Source organism: Budorcas taxicolor, chromosome 13, assembly GCF_023091745.1.
Source record: "Budorcas taxicolor isolate Tak-1 chromosome 13, Takin1.1, whole genome shotgun sequence".
Lineage (NCBI taxonomy): Eukaryota > Metazoa > Chordata > Mammalia > Artiodactyla > Bovidae > Budorcas > Budorcas taxicolor.
In genome coordinates, this window is record NC_068922.1 from 2,676,929 (window position 1) to 2,696,183 (window position 19,255).

General features: G+C 41.9%; 1 protein-coding gene across 1 annotated transcript in view; it reads left to right on the plus strand.

The window, feature by feature from the left end:
• The window catches only part of PLCB4 (phospholipase C beta 4), a 291,829-nt gene that overhangs the window by 238,473 nt on the left and 34,101 nt on the right, over positions 1–19,255 (plus strand). Inside the window, exons 27-30 of the mRNA XM_052650707.1 lie at positions 9,056–9,144; positions 9,893–10,043; positions 15,596–15,645; positions 15,783–15,848. Coding sequence (XP_052506667.1) covers positions 9,056–9,144; positions 9,893–10,043; positions 15,596–15,645; positions 15,783–15,848 — 356 coding nt within the window. The remainder of the gene's footprint in view (positions 1–9,055; positions 9,145–9,892; positions 10,044–15,595; positions 15,646–15,782; positions 15,849–19,255) is intronic.

Genomic DNA, 19,255 nt, shown 5'->3' on the forward strand with positions numbered 1-19,255 from the left:
TCTTCCCCTTTCTCCCTTCCCTTTTGCTTCTCTTCTTTCCTCAGCTATTTGTAAAGCCTCCTCGGACAACCACTTTGCCTTCTTTCATTTCTTATTCTTGGGGATGGTTTTGGTCACCACATCCTGTAGAATGTTACAAGCCTTGACTCATAGTTCTTCAGGCACTCTGTCTACCAAATCTAATCCCCTGAATCCATTCATTATCTCCACTGTATAATCATATGGTATTTGATTTAGGTCATGCCTGAGTGGCCAAGTGGTTTTCCCTACTTTCTTCAAATTAAGCTTGAATTTTGCAATAAGGTGCACATGATCTGAGACACAGTCAGCTCCAGATCTTGGTTTTACTGTATTTATAGAGCTTCTCCATCTTTGGCTGCAAAGAACATAGTCAATCAGATTTTAGTACTAAAGTGACCATCTGGTGATGTCCATGTGTAGAGTCATCTCTTGTGTTGTTGGAAAAGGTTGTTGCTATGACCAGCATGTTCTCTTGACAAAACTCTGTTAGCCTTTGTCCTGCTTCACTCTGTACTCCAAGGGCAAACTTGCCTGTTCCTCTGGGTATCTCTTGACTTCCTACTTTTGCATTCCAGTCCCCTATGATGAAAAGGACATCTTTTTTGGGTGTTAATTCTAGAAGGTGTGTAGGTCTTTATAGAACCAGTCAACCTCAGCTTCTTCTGCATCAGTGATGGGAGCATAGACTTGGATTACTGTGATGTTGAATGGTTTGCCTTGGAAAGGAGATCATTCTATCATTTTTGAGATTGCACCCAAGTACTGCATTTCAGACTCTTTTGTTGACTATGGTGGCTACTCCATTTCCTCTAAGGAATTCTTGCCCACAGTAGTAGATATAATGGTCCTCTGAATTAAATTCACCCATTGCAATTAATTTGAGTTTACCAAGTCCTTCAGTTATCAGTGTTCAATCTTGCCATGTCCTGCTTCAGTTCAGTTCAGCCTCTCAGCCGTGTCCGACTCTGCGACCCCATGAATCGCAGCACGCCTGCGATAAATTGCACAAGTCCTGCTTGACCGTGTGCAATTTATTAACATTCCAGGTTCCTATGCAATATTGTTTTTCACAGCTTCAGACTTGACTTTCATCACCAGCCACATCCACAACTGAGCATCATGTCCACTTTGGCCCAGGCACTTCATTCTTTCTGGAGCTATTAGTAGTAGCCCTCTGCTCTTCCCCAGTAGCATACTGGACACCTTCTGACATGGGGAGCTCATCTTCCAGTGTCATGTCTTTTTGCCATTTTGTACTCTTCATGGAGTTCTCATGGCAAAAGTCTAGAGTGGTTTGCCATTTCCTCCTCCAGTGGACCACAGTTTGTCAGAACTCTTCACCATGACCCATCTAGCATGGGTGCCCCTGCGTGACTTGGCTCATAGCTTCCTTGAGCTACACAAGTCCCTTTGCCACACCTGGCTGTGACCCATGAAGGGGATGGAAATGGCCCTAAACCCCAAAACAGCTGGTATTTTTAAAAAATACAAATGAGACTTCCGTTAAGACCAGAAGAAAGGAGCAAGTGAGAAAAGGCAGATTGATTTCTTTTTAAAAAGAAAGGTTCCAGAGCTAAGTATCTGGGAAATTTTAGCTCACTCTTGTGGGTTTGTACAGTTATAACTTTGTGTGCATACAGCGCTTCCCTGTTAAATGTTTAGTGTGGCTGGTCCTTAGACAAACCTATTCACACTCCGTCATTGTTAATCCACATTTAAAATTAATTCTTGCTGCACTGGTTTGTCCTGTGGAGCACTGAACTACACAGTGGGGTAGCCAGGCACAGTGTTCCTCCGATGTGAGGGCTGACGCCCTGTGAAATGTCAGATTGGCACCAAAGAAAGATTCCAAGTTTACTTGAATATGCAACACTTTGACCAAGAACATGTAGCACTCTGGCCAAGAATATGCCAGATTTGTTTAACTGCTTCCTGAAATAATTTTTTTCCAGGCTGAGGCAAGGAAAAAATGAATAACATTTTCAGAGTTATGCAAGGCTATACAAGTATGATATATTTGAGGCATGGCTTCACTTTCTGGTTATACATCATTTTAAATGTGATTATTAAAATCAGTTTCTTTGATAGGCAGTATAAAAATCAATTATATATTTGAATGTACATAATATATGCATATATTTGGCCTCTCAAAGAAGGAAACTGATTTTTATGTGCCTGTACGTATGTGTGTATACAAAGTATATATTTAAAACTCAAATGTGTATGTCGCTGGTCAGAGGAGAAACGGAGATACAATAGAAAAATCATCTAAAAGTGGGTAGGACAGGCACTGGCTCCCTAATCCTGAGCCTTTTTGTCCTTGGTCGGATAATTTTGGCAGAACTGTTCCAGGTATGCAGTAGCTGCTTCTGCTACCTGCCACCATGTGGCAAAATTACGTGTTACAGAAGTATCTGATTCACAATTCAAAACTGCCAGGAATGATCACCTGTTTCAAATAACCTGCTAATCTAAGCCTGGTTCAAACATTCAGCCCTTTTTTAATCTCCTTTTTGTGTCTTGTGATTGAATTTGAACAAGCCTTATATACACTTTGTGTAATTTTGTTGCCCTTTGACCACGAACACTATTGTGCTCAGTCATCATGCATTGGAGAAGGAAATGGCAACCCACTCCAGTGTTCTTGCCTGAAGAATCCCAGGGACGGGGGAGCCTGGTGGGCTGCCATCTATGGGGTCGCACAGTCGGACACGACTGAAGTGACTTAGCAGCAGCAGCAGCAGCATGTTCAGTGGTGTCCGACTCTTTGTGACGCCATGGACCATAGCCTGCCAAGCTCCTCTGTCCATGGGATTCTCCAGGCAAGAATTCTGGAGTGGCTTGCCATGCCCTTCTCCAGGGGATCTTTCCAACCCAGGAATTGACCCAGGTCTCCCACTTTGTAGGCAGATTCTTTATTGTCTGAGCCACCAGGGAAACCAAAGAATACTATTAAACTGAATTTATTATTGAATTCTATTATATTGCATGTTGTCCATTTTTTAAATGAATGTGTAACTGCAAATAAGATATCTCATTATATCTCCAATGATAAAGCAGAATTTCAGGATCTGGAAATAAAACTTCCCAGCAGTTTCTAGACTTGTTAATACTGGTAATAGAAGATAGATTTAAGTAATGATATTCATCCAACTAATGGGTGAATCTGAAGCATCTTATTTTGTTGTGTAATTGAGGCTACTTCTACATAATCGTACAGCAGATGGTGGATAAGGGCCTCTCAGTCAGCTTGTCCATTAGTACAAAACAATATGCAACTTCATTTACAGAATGTTTTATAGCTATATTTAATATAAGTCTATGTCAGGAAAGTTATGACCAACCTAGATAGCATATTGAAAAGCAGAGACATTACTTTGCCAACAAAGGTCCGTCTAGTCAAGGCTGTGGTTTTTCCAGTGGTCATGTATGGATGTGAGAGTTGGACTGTGAAGAAAGCTGAGCACCAAAGAATTGATGCTTTTGCACTGTGGTGTTGGAGAAGACTCTTGAGAAGAGTCCCTTGAACTGCAAGGAGATCCAACCAGTCCATTCTGAAGGAAATCAGCCCTGGGATTTCTTTGGAAGGAATGATGCTAAAGCTGAAACTCCAGTACTTTGGCCACCTCATGCGAAGAGTTGACTCATTGGAAAAGACTCTGATGCTGGGAGGGATTGGGGGCAGGAGGAGAAGGGGATGACCGAGGATGAGATGGCTGGATGGCATTACTGACTCGATGGACGTGAGTCTGAGTGAACTCCGGGAGTTGGTGATGGACAGGGAGGCCTGGCGTGTTGCGATTCATGGTCGCAGAGTTGGACATGACTGAGCAACTGAACTGAACTGAACTGAGGTCAGAGTCAGTCCTCCAGGCTGAGGTCAAGACATTGCCATGGCAAACAGGAAGAATACCGCAGGATTTAAATTCTCTTTCCCCAGGAGGGACTCACGGCCTGACCTGTGAATGTCCAGGGGCTGATGGGGCCTCCTTAACAATGATAAAGCTTTATGAGCTTAAGCACACATGAAAGATGGATACCCAAGAATTTAAGTAGCAGAATTTTTATTTCTCAGTCCTGTTGGTAAACAGATTTACCACAAACTGGTAGACTTGAAAGAATAGAAACTTATTCTCTCACAGTTCTGGAAGCTAGAAGTTTGAAACCAAGGACGTGGCAAGGCCATGCTCCCTCAAGACTTGAAAACATCCTTTCTTTTCTCTTCACAGCATCTCCTGCTTGCTGCAGTCTGCCTCCACCAAAACCTGGCCTTTCTTTATATCTCTGTGTGTCCTGTTCTCTTCTTATAAATATACTAGTCATGGGATTTAGGACCAGCCCTAATCCAGAATGGTCTCATCTCAGTCCTTAACTGATTACATGTGCAAAGACTCTATTAGTTAATAGAATCATAAGTGGACGTTGAATTTTGTGAAAAGTTCTTCTGCATCTATTGAAATGATTATGTTACTTTTATTCTTCAGGTTGTTAATGTAATCCATCATGCTGATTTGCAGATATTGAGCCATCTTTGCGTCACTGGCATAAATCCCAATGATCATGGTATATGATCTTTTTAATGTATTGTTGAATTTGATTTGCTAATATTTTCTTGAAGATTTTTGTATCTGTGTTCATCAGTGATCCTGGCCTATGATCTCCTTTTTTGTGTGATTCTCTGTCTGGTTTTGGTATCAGGGTGAGGCTGGCCTTGTAGAATGAGTTCAGAAATATTCTTCCCTCTGAAATTTGTTGGCTAGTTTGAGAAAAATAGGTGTTGACTCTTCTCTAAATGTTTGGTAGAATTCACCCATGAAGCCCTCTGGTCCTAGACTTTAGTTTGTATGGAGTTTCTTTTTATTATTATTGTTACTGATTTCATTGCAAGTAATTGGTTTGTTTACATTTTTTATTTCTTTTGTATTCGGTCTTGAGTTTGCACATTTCTGGAGATTTATTCATTTCTTCTCAGTTCAGTTCAGTCGCTCAGTCGCGTCTGACTCTTTAAGACCCCATGAATCGCAGCACACCAGGCCATCACATCGCCAACTCCCGGAGTTCACTCAGACTTGCGTCCATCGAGTCCGTGATGCCATCCAGCCATCTCATCCTCTGTCATCCCCTTTTCCTCCTGCCCCCAATCCCTCCCAGCATCAGAGTCTTTTCCAATGAGTCAACTCTTTGCATGAGGTGGCCAAAGTACTGGAGTTTCCACTTTAGCATCATTCCTTCCAAAGAAATCCCAGGGCTGATCTCCTTCAGAATGGACTGGTTGGATCTCCTTGCAGTCCAAGGGACTCTCAAGAGTCTTCTCCAACACCACAGTTCAAAAGCATCAATTCTTCAGCGCTCAGCCTTCTTCACAGTCCAACTCTCACCTCCATACATGACTACTGGAAAAACCATAGCTTTGACTAGATGAACCTTAGTCGGCAAAGTAATGTCTCTGCTTTTGAATATGCTATCTATGTTGGTCATAACTTTTCTTCCAAGGAGTAAGCATCTTTTAATTTCATGGCTGCAGTCACCATCTGCAGTGATTTTGGAGCCCAAAAAAATCTAGGTTGTCCATTATATTGGTATATAATGGTTGTCCATTTTATTGATGTATAGGTGTCCATAGTAATTTCTTACGATCTTTTGTATTTCTATGGTGTCAGTTATAACTTCTCTTCTTTCATTTCTGATTTTATTGTTCTTTTTTTTAAAATTATCACTCTTTCTTTTCTTGTGAGTCTGGCTAAGGTTTATTTTGTTCATCTTTTCAAAGAACCAACTCTTAGCAGATTATACAGTGTTAACTAAACCATGTAAAATATGTATTCATATGGAAAAATTTCACAAAAAGGAAAGAAGCTTGGTTAGGATGGAAGAATTATGGATCATTTCATTCTTTAATAATTTGTTTTATTAGTTTTGTATGTAGCTCTAAGTGATTAAAGAATTATTTGTTATTAGTACTGGAAGGACTATGAGTTGCCCTTCAAAAATGTCATATGCTTTCTTCAATGATATTGATATATTGATTGTATATCATTAACAATAAGCAAGTATTTATATTCTAACAAGCCAGTCCCATGGGTCATCCATTAAAACGTGCTGGTGGGAAGCCAAGGCAAAGTTGATCCAACATGGGAACGTGTGGGGAGACCATGTCATACAGATCTTCTCAAAGGAAAGGTGGGCAAGTTCAGGGGGACTATCTGTGCTTTGCTTTGCCCCCTGGGAGTGTGGACGGGTGGAAAGAGGAGGCATCTGTGAGTCAGTCCTCAGTGAGTTTAGCAGCACAACAAGCAACCAGGCTCTCTCTGCCTCCAAACAATCTATCTGAGGTCATAGCACCTCCTGAACCGTCATGAAAAAGTCGAGAAAAAGTCATGCCATAGAGCTAAGTGACACACAAGAAAGTATTGGAACATGGGACATTTTATAGGATACCTGACCTGTCTCCTCCACAAGTCTATGCATTAAGAACAATAAATTGTAGAAGGATCTTTTCTAGGTTAAAAAAAACATTTAAGACACATAGGTATCAGAGACATCGTACAGATTTTGTATCTTGATTGACACAAACTAATTGTAAATAAGGGGAATTTTTGTTGTTCATTTGCTAAGTCCAACTCTTTGCGACCCCATGGACTGCAGCACACCAGCCCTCTCAGTCTTCCACGGTCTTCTGGAGTTTGCTCAAATTCATGTCCATTGAGTTGGTGATGCTATCTAACTATCCCACCCTCTGACACCCCCTTCTCCTTTTGCATTCTATCTTTCCCAGTATTGGGGTCTTTCCTGTTAGATAGGCCATGTATTATATCATAGTAAGGAATTAGTGCAAATTTTGTTCATACTGGTAAGGTTAGCCCTGAAAAAATCTCCCTTCTTATTTAGAGATACATAAATACTTAGGAGTCTGGAATTTACCTTACAATATTTCAGCAGAGAAAAAAGAGAGAAAGGAAAAAAGGGAATTTTAGAGAAAGGAAGTAAGGCAAACTGTTCATATTTGTTGGGACTTCATCATCAATATATGGGGAGTTACTTTACTTGGCTATTTTTGCACATGTTGGAAAATTTCCATGATAAAAGAGTTCCTGTCCTCTGTGTTCAGTCGTGTCTGACTCTTTGCAACCCCTTGGACTGTAGCCTGCCAGTCTCCTCTGTCCTTGGAATTTTCCAGGCAAGAATATTGAATTAGATTGCCATTTCCTTCTTCAGGATATCTTCCCAACCCAGGGATTGAACCCACGTCTCTAGTGTCTCCTACATTGGCAGGCACATTCTTTGCCACTAGTACCACCAACATACATTCCTAGAACATTAACTTCCAAAAACTTCTGTGATTTTTCCTGAGCAAGCTTTAAGGGCTAATTTGTTGATATTGCCCATTATAAGTCAAAGATTTCTCAGGGACTATGAGTAATAATTAGAATCAAGCCTTCTTATCCACCCCTGACAGGAGAAAAAAATTCCATGAAGAGCAATTTGGCAAGGACTCCTAAAAGGACAAATACCTTTATGCATCATTCTGACTTCCAGAAACTTATCCTATGAGCATAGGCAAAAATATACTATGACATGTTCACAGACATTCCCTGGAGTACTGTTTATAACGTCAGTGAACTGGAAGTAAGAGAGTGGTCCATCAAGAAGAAGCTAGTTAGGCAAGTTATGGCCAATCAACATAGGGAATATTTAGGTAGCCCTTAAAAATAATGTAGGAGACCTGTACTGATGATATGGAAGTGTTTTTAAGGTATGTGAAGTTGAACAAAAAACAGGTATAAAAAACTGAACCCGTAAAGCAATTACCCTTCAATTAAAAATAAATAAAAATTTTCAAAGAGTAAAAAGTTCTTTAAAGAAAAATGAAGAAAACTAAGGATAACGTGAAGTTTCAAGTTTGGTGCAGCACATACTTTTACACCTTGGTCATCACAGAGAAAACGAGGGCCGAGCAGCTGAAGCAGCCCCTGCCCCCACCTCAGGCAGTGAAGGAGCTGAAATGGAGCAGAAATGTTGACGTGAACCGCATTAACACTTTAAAATGTTAAAAATAGCATTTCTAGGAAAAAAAATCTACTATGAACCCATTTGAGGCCTTTTAAAAGATAGAAAGATATAAGAGATGGATAGCAGTAGTTACCTGCTGGATGTGGAATGGGTGGGAGAAAAGATGTTTACTTTTTGTTTTATACATTTGAATGTTTAACCTGTGTGTATACTATTTTCCATTTTAAAAGAGAAAAAAAAATGTAAGAAAAAGTTTTAAATCATATGAATGTAATTAGGAAGGTGATTCTGCTAGGGGGAAATTTTTTAATGTACAACTTTTAAAAGTTGTAGGTGTTGTACTGTTTTAAGTCTATAAAAATAATGATTCCTTCTATAGTACTGACAAATTATGCAAAATTATATGAGAGTCTGTTTGAAAATCCTTGGAACTCTACTAATGAAGTTATATAAAAGATGAAACTTTGAGTGCAAGTTATAGCAGAGAAAACACTGAAGAAATATTTCTTTTTATCTACATGGAATTAAAATGGGCTTTAAAGATTCCTTAGCTTCTGTATCTTACAAGATTCTGCTGGTGGCATCTACTGTGCTCCAGGTACTTATTCCCCGAATATTCATAGTGCCGCTCCTGCACTGTGAACAGGGTGAGTGCTCTCAGTCCTAATTTTCATACAAAGAAACTGAGTCTGGAAGCATCAGTCACCTTATTCAAAGTCCACAAGTTCAGCATCAGACCCCAAGCCATTCACTTAGCTTTCCTTGTCTCCCTGTCTTCTTTATTTGGGATAAAATTAAAGGGAAATTAAGAAACTCATCTGGCCTTTTGTTCTTGCCCTTCCTTATTTTATTTTTGCTTTCAGCAACCAACTGTGTTTTTCTAGCCTTGTTTCACATCCTAGGAAGAGGTACATAATGGAAGGCATTTTGGGAGTTGGAGGTGATGAGTGGTTTATTAGCTGAATTGTCTTAGGTGTTTCAGTAAAACAGAGAATTCACAGCTCGGTGACTTTTTTCCCTGCAGATATTGTGGATGCTTTATCAGATCCGAAGAAATTTCTTTCCATTACGGAAAAGAGAGCGGATCAAATGAGAGCTATGGGCATTGAAACTGTAAGTAGCAGCGGTCAGTTAAGACAGGTAGCCGTGGCCAAGGAAAGACAGCTGAGTGGGGGGAAGTTGTCTGACTGATTATAAGAGTAATACCGAGTCACAAATTAATAGAACAAGTTCAAAGGTGGTTTTTGAAACTGAACTTTCATGTCAATAAAACCGTTGCAAAAGGCTATGAGGATGTAGCATCTTTAATAAAATGTGACCCACTTCATTACTATGGCTTCACTCACATCTGGGGACCCTGGCCCCATTAGAAATGAAATGGATACACCCATAATGCTTTTAGGAACATTTAAATACAGGATGCTTTTGTGAGACACTGAAATACCAGTTCACCTAAATCAGTGAATAAATAAAATTGGCATTTACTATTGTTTACTTCTTACTAGTCTTAAATCCAACCTTCAATGCCAGTGTACCATTGTGGTGTTTCAGTCCTTGTTCTTAAAGTTCCCCTTACTCCTCAGTTTAGAATGGAAACAGAAATCTCTCCAGTAGCTTGAAAAAAGAGAAGGTATAGCCCGCTTATTACAAAGGAGCTGCATCTGCTTTCCTTGGCTTCCTCTTTTGGGTCAGATCTGAGGAAACCATATGTTGACTTCCGAAGCAAAGATCTATTTAGGGAGTAAAGGCTAGAATACAGAGGAGCAGTTCATGGCACAGACTGGGCCCAGCAGAAGGGGGAATGTGCAAGACGTCTGTCTAGGTGGCATTCATTTGGGTCAATATAAGCATTTCGTTCCAGAGTGACATCGCCGATGTGCCCAGTGACACTTCAAAGAACGACAAGAAAGGGAAAGCCAACACAGCCAAAGCGAATGTGACCCCTCAGAGCAGCTCGGAGCTCAGGCCAACCACCACAGCTGCCCTGGGGGCTGGCCTGGAGGCCAAGAAAGGTGAGAGAGAGTTCTCTGGGCTCCTTATCTGTTCCAGCCGTTTTCGAAACTTTGATGCAGATATTTAGAACTGTTAATTTTGCCAGTTTTCATGGCTCCATAAAACTCAAGAGCAGCAGGTTTTCTGTGGGTTGAACAAATTTCTCAATTTCTCTGAGTGGTTGACAGAACAGCAGTGTTTCATCTGCTAGATCCCCTTCACCATAGTGAATACCTCATACAATATCAGTAGACCTAGAAATGTTGAAATTTGGTACTCTTTTTGTGAGGAAAAAAAAGGCATTTACAGAGTGAGCTTAGCAAAGTCATCCCCTCTCTCCTGCAGGTACCACCATAAGCGTGGGCGGTAAGTTCCTGAACCAGCGGAATAACGATTGTTCCTGACATTCCTAGATCCCCTTTTCGCTAATTCTGCCCCATGGGTAGATATTCAGCATCCATGATTATTTATTTGTAAAATTATCAAATGGGCATCTGAAGGCCAGTTCTCTGTGGTTCCCTGTAGATGTAATGGAAGAGCATAAGAGGTGGCGTTACAAAGAATCACGTGTGCCATGTGCTAATATGGAGCTGTACTGTAGGGGAATAACTGTATTCGTTATTTAAAGTTGATTTCCATTCTTATTGTTCAGGCGTCCATTCTGATTGGATGGACCCCATTCCATATGGTAATTAAATATTTTAAATATCCTCCTTGACCATGAATCATTTACTAAACTCAGTTTTGTTACTTTAAGAATTTCTCTTCTTCCTAATGGTTTTCTACTCAATATAAATAGCTCCCATTTATATGTGAATTCAGCATCTTTGGTGTAAGAAAGTCAAGTTGTCTGTGTACTTAAGTACACACGGTGCTGCAGTTTAAGGTAAGAAATGATGGTCTTTCCTTAACCGAAGCAGCATGGTAATTTAGCAGGAAACAATGTGTGTAGAGCTTTGTGAAACAAATTCGGAAATGAGATGGCACAAAAGCAGCTCAAATTGTGCTCTGCACCTGTATGTCTGTTCCTCCCTGGAAAGAACATGGAACCAGGTAATGATGCAGGATATGGGCTTTCCATCCAGCACTATCTTTCTTAACATCAGCCTCTCAGACAGAAAGGCAGTGGAAAACGGGAGTGTTTTTGTTTAGTTAAAGTTCTTGTGTCATGCTGACCAACTCAGAAAGACATGAGTGGCCTGAAAAGGCAGTGTGACCAGCTGACAGATGAGAAATGGAATATTCCCTGCCATATCAGTAAACAAAGGATGTCACAGTCATCAGCAGTTGTAGCCTCCACTGATTGGGAGCTGCTGAGCCCTGAGGGAACTCAGGAAGGAAAGAACACCTGCCATCCAGCAACCATCAGACTGCAGCCACTCCCTAGGGTGAGCCCCGAGGAAACTCAGGATGTGGAAACGCAGGACACTGGCCCCAGATAGCAGAAGTGCAGATCACGGGAATGATTTCAGTGAGCCCAGACTCTTGCATCTTCCCATACACAGAGAAGTGCTGAATTTGTTAACTTGACATACCTGCTTTCTTTAAATAACAGTCATCTCTTGTCATTCAGACTACCTGCCCTTTATTGCAAAACCCCCTAGCTCCTCCCTTTGCCTGCTCAGAGCAGTTTTTCAGAGCTCTCTGAAACGCTCTCTCCCGCACTGCAGTCCTCATTTTGCCCCCAGATAAAGCCTAACTCGCAGCTCAACATGTTGTGCAGATTTTTTCAACATAAAACACAGAAGTGATCCTAATTCTAGAAGTGTTTGTGTTCAGAACTGTGTTCATGATTGTGTTCAGAACTGTTTCACTTCTAGTCCATATAGGATTACACAGGAAGGAGCCACTGGAAGAAGCTCTCCTTTTCCCTCCTCCCCTTGACCAGCTCCCTGAGTAAGAGGATCTACACGCTGATTCATTCTGGCCTTTTGTTCAGGCGACTTGGGAGCCTCCTCTAAGGCACAGTGGTCAGTTCTACGAGAAATGCCTTCACACCTTCAGGAACCTCACAGTGAGACAGGCTTCCACACTGTGGCCAGGTGGTGTTCATGAGGGCTGACTGTTCAGAAATGGGAGGAAAGGAGTCCCTTCCAGCAAGGGCTCAGAGGAGACTCAAGGATAGGATCCTAACTGAGCTGGGCCTTGAAACGCAGGTCTGACATGAACAAGGAGAGAAGGTGGAGGAGCCCAGGCAGAGACCAAGGCCACACAGGAAGCAGCCGGGGCAGGAAAGGGGCAGAGCGAGTCTGATCTGGAGATGGCTTAGGACCACGCAGGGATGGAGAATGACCCCCGAGGGTTTGTAAGATGGTTTGTACAGTCTTGGTGGGAATAGTCTTTAAAAAGAGGGAATAAGTGATAAGGGCCAGTGAAGAATGTAGCACTTACCACATTGTATTTATATCATATATTTACTCACGTGATATTTATATAACATGATAATAACCAGAGAAAGGAGTTATTGCAGCGAGACCATACCTCTGCCATCCAGTATGTCCCTGGAACCAAGCCTAGTGAAGATCTGGAGTCTCTTCTCTTAGGAAGTAAGTGGCTGGTGAATGAACAAGCCAGGCTAACAGCAAGGAGAGCCTGGATGAGGCTGGATGTACTCAGAGGGAGAAGCATGGAAATCAGTCAGTGGCTTGGGTGTCAGTTTTAGGGGGAAGAAGGTAACTCAGGGACTTCAAACACAGGTCACAGAAAGAGATGGTACCACTGGGTGAAGCAGAGAACTCAAGAGGAGGAACAGTTTTGGGTAAGATGAGTCTTGTCCTGGACATCATCACATTCAAGCTGTTAGGGGTGCATCTGGGCAGAAGCACGCAACAGCAAAACTGTCAGAGGTCAGGAGGAGGTGGATGGAAGAGGGGAGAGAGAGAGGATGTGAGCTGTTTGGGAAGATAGCAGGAATGGAAACAAACAAATGAAAAAGAAAGATTTGTAAGAAGAATGAGTTTGGGAAGGTAGTGTAGACAGTCCAGAGAAGTTAAGACTGCGTAATTACTGTTGAATCAGGGATGCTTGGGTGATGAGAGTGCAAACCAGGTTAGAAAAATTGATAATTGGAGATATCAAATGGTTGCTGTGGAGAACGCTTGCATGTTGGTAGGAGCCAGTGAAGAGACGGAGAGGGAAAATGCCAGAGAGGGGTGTACAGTGAAACAGGCTCTGAGGAAGAGCCGAATCGAGAGAAAGGGAGCAGTTCCACTGTGTGAGGAAGAAACAAAGGTGTTCTGTCTGAGCCACGAAGAAGAATTGAAGAGAAGTCCTACGGCAGGAAGGAGGCGTCAGGTGGCGCCCGACAGCATCTGCTGTGAGTGTCTGTGAGCAGGACGGGCTCTGAAGCTCTGCAGGGTTCCGTTAGACACACAGCCCGATAGCACTAACTGCACCAGGGCTGCCTGACGTGCTTCTTTAAGACTAAGCAATTGAGAAAGCTCGGCTAGTTGATCTCCAAATTACAGCTTGAGAGAAAAGAAGTCATTTTTAATGAGCTGTGTTGATAAAAACAAAAACCATATGTACTGAAACTTCAACTATTCAAAATCTCTGGGGCCCAAACTTACAATTTCACCCCTGCTTTCACACCAGGGAGACCTACACAGTCTGATGTAGAAGCCATGGGCCACATGCAGCTCTTTCGGCTTAAAACTAAAAACGTGAGCTTCTCAGGTGCCCTGGACAGTTCACAGATGGAACATATTCACTCTCACTGGAAGTCCTGCTAGAGAAGCTGCTCTGGGTATATAGATGGAGCCAGGCCTGTACCAGTTTCTGTTCTGTAGAGTGTGGTTTTTTCCCTAACTTCCTAAACCATTTGTAGAAGCTAACATTTTTACAATGTATCTTTCTCTAAAATAATTTTTTTTTTAAAAAAGGCAAAACCAGGGCTGAGGGAGGTTTGTGTTTTCATGTTGTTGCTTAGTTACTAAGTCCTCTCCAACTCTTTTGCAACCCCTTGGACTGTAGCCTGCCAGGCTCCTCTGTCCATGAGATTTTCCAGGCAAGATACTGGAGTGGGTGCCATTTCCCTCTCCAGGGGATCTTCCAAACCCAGGGATCAAACCCATGTCTCCTGCATTAGCAGGTGGATTCTTTACACTGAACTACCTGGGAAGCCCTGATGTTTCCATAGGGTCCTGTTAGTCAAGATTTCATTGAACCAAGACCAAAAAACAGTCTCACCGGACTAGATCAGACTCTTAGTATTTGTTATATCTCTAGAGCACCTTGCATGCCTCCCAAATCTGTGTGTTCATTTTATAGAAGAAAGAAAAGAGACCCAAAGGTCAGGAGCTCTTTGCAATGCCAGAATAGACCTCCCTGGCCTACAGTAAAGCCAGGAATTAGCTTGTGATGTCAGACCTCGGAGATCAGAGAATAGCCCCATGATCCCTTGACATCCCTATCACAAAGTGTTAGAGATCAGAAGACTGTTTTCTGTCTGCCGTGACTCCTTACTGTCCTTACACCCTCACCCTGGATGTACAGGTCTTCTTAAAATGAGTGCAGCTGAAAAACAAGACCCTACAATTTGATACCTATCTTTCTCGAGGATCTCATACTTAGCCTTGGGGATTCTAATGGAGATCTATAGGATGTACATTCATCTTGTTTACCTAAGATGGAAATCTGCAGTCAAACAATGTGTTTTGGGATTCGCCTACTACTGTGGTTGCCATGACAACATCTAGCTTAGCATCACTGCAACAACGGGATGACTTAGTGTATTACTCTAGGTGCTCATGACAGCATCCTGTTCTACAATGATCTGATTTCATTATTTTCTATATGTTAAAGGCATTCCTGGGCTTAGTAGCATATCACTTAAATGCTAGAATTCAATTCAGTAGTGGAAAGGGGCTGAAAAAAATGTTAAGCTGGCAATAGTGTTGGTAGTTAGTGGACTGATAGGATGCATCTTCAAATGCAAAGGTAAAAGCGACCATAATAGATGTTATTGTGCCTGGTCAGATCTCCTTTATGGGACTGATGCCCATCCTTCAATGGTGAGGGACACTGTGACTGCCAGTCACACCTGCACTTTTCTCCCTAGTGTTGCCCTCAGACCATGGGAGTTCTCTTGTCTGGAAATGCCTAGAAGGTTTGGTAAAACTTCTGACAGTTTTACCCTAACTGAGTGATCTGGGGTTACACAGGCCCTGTCTCCTTACCTCAAGGTAGAATAACACTGGAGGGCCATTAATGCTGACAACTTGCAGGATCAGACCGAGGCTGGATTTCAGCCGGGAAGACCCCCAGGATTCTTCCTCGACCCTATAGTGCTTCTCTCACCCCCTAGGGGTTTCTCCTGAGAGCCCTCCCGTGATAAATCATATGCACATAAACCCTCTTCTCAGTCTCTGCTTGTAGGGGACCAGACCTCAGACCAGAAAGGTTTCAGGTAAGTGTCTAGTTAATTGTCCTGTAATAGGAAACCAAGATATTTATAGCCATAACATGTGTAAAACTGCTTCAATGTCTTAGATGTGATTTCAAAACTGAATTTGATATGATCATTAATTACACAGTAACTTTTTGTTTAATATAAACAGTAACTTTGTTTCAGGTATTGAACTGATCCCTCAAGTGAGGATAGAAGATTTAAAGCAGATGAAGGTAAAATTGCTGGGTCATTTTGCCAGCACTCTTTTGTTCTGTTGGTGAAATGGATGTATTTTTGTTTTTCATTAGCTTTAATCACTGTGGTAGTACTACACAAAGCTTATTTGGGATCCCATTTGTTTTTTCCACAGGCTTACTTGAAGCATTTAAAGAAACAACAGAAAGAGCTCAATTCTTTAAAGAAGAAACATGCAAAGGTACAGTGTTTTGTGTGTGCAAGCGGCATGTGTGTGCAGCTCTGTAGCTGGTTTGTGTGTTTTCTCCTTTAAGCTCTCTGATGAAAGCCTCTCAGCCAAAACCACTACTTGGAAACTGATACCAGCCAACTGGGCAACAGGACCTTCATTTTAATTGGTTAGAAATGAAATTTTTAAAGATACTCTATTTGGTATTGTCACTGATTTGTAATCTGCATTTCTAATGGTTATTTCAAAAGCATAACAAAGCTTCACCCTTTTCAAAATTGTTGAGTAATATGACAAAATTGTTGAGTAATATCTATCACCTGACTATTGAAAACCAACTCATAGTCTTAGCTTCTGGGTACAAAAATTATTTGAGTCTTTAGCAAACAGTTTGCCTCACATAGTGCATCAGGAGAGATGCTGGTCAGTTCCAAACTTCTCAGCCAGGGGACCTGGAGAGAGCTCTTCTCACTTTCCCCCATTATGTAAACTCTGCTTGGTGGCCTACTTCTAAAATATTGTTGTTCCTACTTATAGGAAGAGGTCTTTGGACCATAATCATGACTCCATGCACTGCAGCACACCAGGCTTCCCTGTCCTTCACCATCTCCCGGCGCTCACTCAAACTCACGTCCATCGAGTCGGTGATGCCATCCAGCCATCTCATCCTCTGTGGTCCCCTTCTCTCCTGCCCCCAGTCCCTCCCAGCATCAGAGTCTTTTCCAGTGAGTCAACTCTTCGCATGAGGTGGCCAAAGTATTGGAGTTTCAGCTTTAGCATCATTCCTCCCAAAGAACACCCAGGGCTGATCTCCTTCAGAATGGACTGGTTGGATCTCCTTGCAGTCCAAGGGACTCTCAAGAGTCTTCTCCAACACCACAGTTCAAAAGCGTCAATTCTTCGGTGCTCAGCTTTCTTCACAGTCCAACTCTCACATCCATACATGACCACTGGAAAAACCATAGCCTTGACTAGATGGATCTTTGTTGGCAAAGTAATGTCCCTGCTTTTGAATATGCTATCTAGGTTGGTCATAACTTTCCTTCCAAGGAGTAAGAGTCTTTTAATTTCATGGCTGCAGTCACCATCTGCAGTGATTTGGGAGCCAAAAAAGGTAAAGTCTGACTCTGTTTCCACTGTTTCCCCATCTGTTTCCCATGAAGTGATGGGACCAGATGCCATGATCTTCGTTTTCTGAATGTTGAGCTTTAAGCCAACTTTTTCACTCTCCTCTTTCACTTTCATCAAGAGGCTTTTTAGCTCCTCTTCACTTTCTGCCATAAGGGTGGTGTCATCTGCCAATCTAAGGTAATTGATATTTCTCCCAGCAATCTAGATTCCAGTCTGTGCTTCTTCCAGTCCAGCATTTCTCATGATGTACTCTGCATAGAAGTTAAATAAGCAGGGTGACAATATACAGCCTTGACGTACTCCTTTTCCTATTTGGAACCAGTCTGTTGTTCCATGTCCAGTTCTAACTGTTGCTTCATGGCCTGCATACAGATTTCTCAAGAGGCAGGTCATGTGGTCTGGTATTCCCATCTCTCTCAGAATTTTCCTCAGTTTGTTGTGATCCACACAGTCAAAGGCTTTGGCAGAGTCAGCAAAGCAGAAGTAGATGGTAGTTCCTTAATACTTTCCACTATCTCATCTGAGCCAACTTTTAAGATTAAGGCTATATAGGAATATTTACTTGCCTAATATATCCTGAGGTCTACTTAGCTAACACGTTTGTCTTTAAAAGTGAAGAAGGAAAAACTGGTAAAGGAGGTGGGTGGATGGGGTTGAATCTGTTACCACAGGACACACTTAGTGTTTGATATCCATTTGATCCTAACACTAGTTTTTCTTTCTGTCAGTACTTATCAAATGGTAAAACTAGCTAATATATATCGAGGTTTATTTAAGCATTTTTTCTTAGGTATTTTATAGCAATTATATAAAAGAGTACTTTAATTATATTAATATATTACCTTGTATCAATTAGCTTTTGTTGGGTAACAAACTATCCCCAAATGTAGTGAATTTGAAAGCAGCCATTTATTTGGCTCATAATTTTGTGGATCAGCAGTTTGGGCTGGGTTCAGCCGGATCATTCTTCAGGTCTCATCTAAGTTCACTTCTGTCTGCTGTCACTTGGCAGATGTGGGGAGCTGGATGATTTAGCAAGACCTCTGCTGAGTCCTTTTCCTCTCTGCTTTCTGTGATCTCTCATCTTCAGCAGTGGTCCAGACTTGTTCATATGGCAGGGATCCCAAGATCCCAGCCTCAGCTCAGAACTGCACAGCATCACTTCTACCTCCTTCTCTTGGCTACAGTAGGTCATGAGGTTGGACCAGGTTCAAGCAATGAGGACTCTGCTAGGCAGGAGGAACCACAAAGTCAGATTGCAGAGGGGATTGGATACAGAGAGGGAGACCATTGTGACCCTTTTTGCAACAGTCTACCAGCCATTTGCCAGATGAGATAATTTACTTTTAACAGAAATGCAGCTTGACTAAATCACCTAGCCTTTAGATGAGGGAGCCAGGTTTTGGATCAAAATTCTCAGACTCCAGAGCTCAAGCTCTTCATCACTATACTGAGTTGCCTCTGAGTTTTCCAGCATCAGTCTTTATATCCACACATCTTCTTTATGGTCCTAGTAAAAGGGTTTTGTTTGCTTGTTGAAGTACAGTTGATTTTCAATGCTATGTTCATTACTGCTGTACAGCAAAGTGATCTTGATGTGTGTGTGTGTGTGTGTGTGTATTCTTTTAAAAAAAATTTCTTTTCCATTATGGTTTGTCATAGGATACTAAGAATAATCCTCTGTGTTATACAGTAAGACCTTGTTTGTAAAAGATTTCTAAGAGCAATCATAAGTCTCCAGAGCACAAATATCTTGGCATCTTTCAGACTACTTTATCCACAAATGATCCTTGGACCAAACCTGGGGGCTTCGTAAAAAATGCATATTCTTGTGCCCCCTAGAGACTTTGTTATCATCTCCATGGAGAAGTCTAGGAAATACATTTTTAATAAACCCTTCTCCTGCTGCTGCTAAGTTGCTTCAGTTGTTCCCGACTCTGCAACCATACGGACCGTAGTCCACCAGGCTCCTCTGTCCTTCGGATTCTCTTTCAAGAATATTGGAGTGAATTGCGTGCCCTCCTCCAGGGGATCTTCTCGACCCAGGAACCTGCCTTCCTTCTCTCTCCTGCCCTGGCAGGCAGGTTCTTCACCACTAGTGCCACCTGGGAAGCTGGAAGCTCCTCTCTTATGCACACTAAATTTAAAAACTGTTTCTTTAGGAGTATTATTTAACACTTTTTACTGTCCTTCAGTGGAAACCCCAGTAATGGCCTGCAAGGTACAGAGCTGGCCTCCATGAAAAATGGATTTTGCTCTGTTGTCAAGCAATAGTGAGAATTAACTCG